General features: G+C 36.0%; 1 protein-coding gene across 1 annotated transcript in view; it reads left to right on the forward strand.

The window, feature by feature from the left end:
* Positions 1 to 1,838, forward strand: part of LOC107494640 (uncharacterized) — a 3,641-nt gene extending 1,803 nt beyond the window's left edge. Inside the window, exon 2 of the mRNA XM_016115679.3 lies at positions 819 to 1,838. Within this exon, the coding sequence (XP_015971165.1) occupies positions 819 to 1,526 (708 nt within the window). The 3' untranslated portion in view covers positions 1,527 to 1,838. The remainder of the gene's footprint in view (positions 1 to 818) is intronic.
* The last annotated feature ends 1,277 nt before the right edge of the window (positions 1,839 to 3,115 follow it).

Raw genomic sequence — 3,115 nt, forward strand, 5'->3', positions numbered from 1 at the left:
AATTGGGGTGTTGAATCCATTGCAAGCTGTATGTGTGTCAAGATAGGAAGAGTGTATACAGTATACATAAGAACATGGATAGTTGGTTATAGTTTTTTTTAGTTCCACTTGAGAACTATAATAGGAGAGCATGTTATGTGTTATATATGCTGGGTGCTATGTCTCAGTAAGATTGTAATTTTAACACATTGATAAGCAATAAATGTGGTAGTCCTTAATGGAGGAGTAACTTAGAATTATACGGATGAGTATGAAACTATTCTTCTTCAATATTTTAACTAGCAAGAAAGGTGGATGCCATATTAGGGTTGGACTGGAGTCACTTGCTAAGTAAATCTTTAGAGCAAATTACGTATGTGCGTGTGTGTGTTAATTGGGACAGAGATTTCTGCAATTTTAGGTCAAGTTGCCTAACTGGCTATTGCTGTAGACTGTTGATGTGTTGCTATATGTTTATTGATACCTTGGATGAGTTAAAGTTAGAAGAGATTCTGAAGAGCATTAGCTCGCATTAACTCGCATTAACTGAGTTCCTTATCTATTCTGCATGAGTTAAGTGTATATATATATATATATATATATATATGCCGGCCTTTGCTTCGCAAGCCGGGCCTGTTCTAAGAATTAATGCATCTGACCTGGGTCATATAAGACAGAGAGATGAAGTTATTATAGAGTGCATTCATATTTGCAAACTATATGTTTTCAGAATTTTTCTTCTAGTAGATGTAGCACTGCTGAGTGTTGATGAGGGAGGGAAGAGATTGTATTACAGAATCTAGTGCTTGAAATCTCATTTATATAGCTCTATTTGTCAGGAAATCAATTTTTTGGAGGATCAGATTCAGTCCTCAGACGCCCTTGTAGAGATGAGTCAAGGGAATTGGGAAGGCTGCCTTCAATCAGAAATATATACACCTGAAATTTTGAGAATCATCGACAGGTTCCAGCCAGATTTTGCTGCACCTTCTGGAGAATCACTTAGACAAGTTGAATTCCGCATGGTTCAGTTCTTAAATGGGATTGTTCTCCGACTGCCTGAAAAATTGAGGATTGATCTATCCTCCCATCACAATGAAAACAACCAAACATTTGTTCAGCAAGATTCCCATCCTCTGACAAACTCTATTCACGACCAGGATGGACCCCTTCATCCAACAACCCAATGGGATTCGCTCCACAGGCATAGGCCAGGACTCTCCAGGAAAAAATCTGGTAAGAGCAGGCTACAAGTCGTGACAAACACTGGCGATGATTTTGAAGACGATTTATCTCCTAGGCAAGTCAACCACCAAAGTGCGCTGCACAATTCATTCGGTGGCTATAATGCATCTGTTTCTTGTATAGGCATATTTACTCACTCTGCACCGATAAAGTGTCTCCTAACGGGACTTCTTGGATGTAGTCCATTGCTGTCACAGAAGTTCTGCATCGGAGATTCTTCGGTAACAGTGTTGCAACATTCCTTGAGAACAGGATGGCAGATAAAAAGGTTGAATGATACAGCACACCTTAGGCTTCTCTAGTTGAAGAAGCTTTTACATATAGGGAACAGGATTTTGGTATTTATTGGGATTTTTACATATTTAACTTGGTTGTTGGTATCCACCAATCACCAATACACTTGAAAGTGGCACCTTGTGTTGTAATTTGAGCTTTGGTTGACTCCAAAAGGAGTAATTATGGAATATTTGAGATTGTTGTATCAATTCTTTTGTATTTTTATCTTTACTAAAAGTTGCTGCTGTACCTCTACATGGCATGTATTCATGTACTTTGAAAAAGATACAATTGTTTTGGAATTCAAAACTTAGACGACATAGTTATTTTATTCTCAATCTAAGATCTATCATATCAACGATTAGATTATGTTCCAACACTGTCTTGGGATCCTTCGAATTCAGTTATGCCTGTTAGGTGCAGTCAAGTCATCAGCGGGAAAACTGAGAGCATGCCCCATATTCTTATCTTTTGTTTTATTTGCAGTTTTCTCTGTGGACCATGATGAAATCCATGTTGTCATGTGAGTCTATCACATGGTGCTGCTGATATTTCAATTACATTTTCATCATTCATCGACTCAGATCTCATCCTTTAGTATGTTATCCTCTTAATGGGATTTATTCAGCTAACAAATGCATCATTATTGCTACTCATTGAGCAGATTTACATTTTATACCCTATTGAATGACATGTTGAGTCGACGTCTAATTCTACAGTAGATACAGTATTTTTGTATTACACAATATGTATAATATAATTTTTATTTTTCCAGTAAACGTAACATCATCTCACTCAATAATAGATAGTGTATAATGGATGCAGTGTGAATTAATATGCACTTCTTAAATCAAGCACAATACAATATATTATGCATACAATTTTTCCTTAAAAAAATGGAGGTTGTCATTGAATGTATCATGGATACCATGTCACATACTCACATGGGGGTAGGGTAGGGTTGGGTAAGAAAAGCTACAAATCCGAAATTAACGGGTCCTAGAGTTAGCATGTGAATCGTTAACGAACCTCACCGTTCTTGCAATAAATGGTTGTGCATTGCAGAGTTTCAGTTTCTTTGTTGTTTCATTTGGGAAATGGAATCTCCTCCGTACTGAAACAACCGACAGATCAAGAAAAACATAAGGTTTTAATAAATAGGTATGCTTCGAGACAATGCAAAAAACGAAGAAAGTAAATTGTTTTAAATATACTAAGTTGCCGATGCTCCACTAGTTGCATCTGGGTTCGAAATATACCTTTAACTCATATATGGTAGTATTTGATAAAGAGATAGAGACTGAAAGACAAAGATTTAGTATTTTGTTTAGTGCAAAGTGAAAGACAGAAACTGAAACAAGATTAAAATTCTAATTTAATTTATACAAATGATAAAATTAGAATTAATTAATTGAAATGAGAGTATTTTAGGTATAAAATATTAGTAAAATTTCAGTCTCCGTCTCTAAAAATTTCAATCCCCCATGTCTCTACCTTCTGGAGGTATTGAAATACTAAATTTTAGAGATAGAGATAGAAATTTTAATACCAGTCTCTGAGCCAACAAACATAATACTGTGTCTCAATCTCCCAATCTTCTGTCCCAATACCTCAA

Source organism: Arachis duranensis, chromosome 6 (assembly GCF_000817695.3).
Source record: "Arachis duranensis cultivar V14167 chromosome 6, aradu.V14167.gnm2.J7QH, whole genome shotgun sequence".
Taxonomy (NCBI): Eukaryota; Viridiplantae; Streptophyta; class Magnoliopsida; order Fabales; family Fabaceae; genus Arachis; species Arachis duranensis.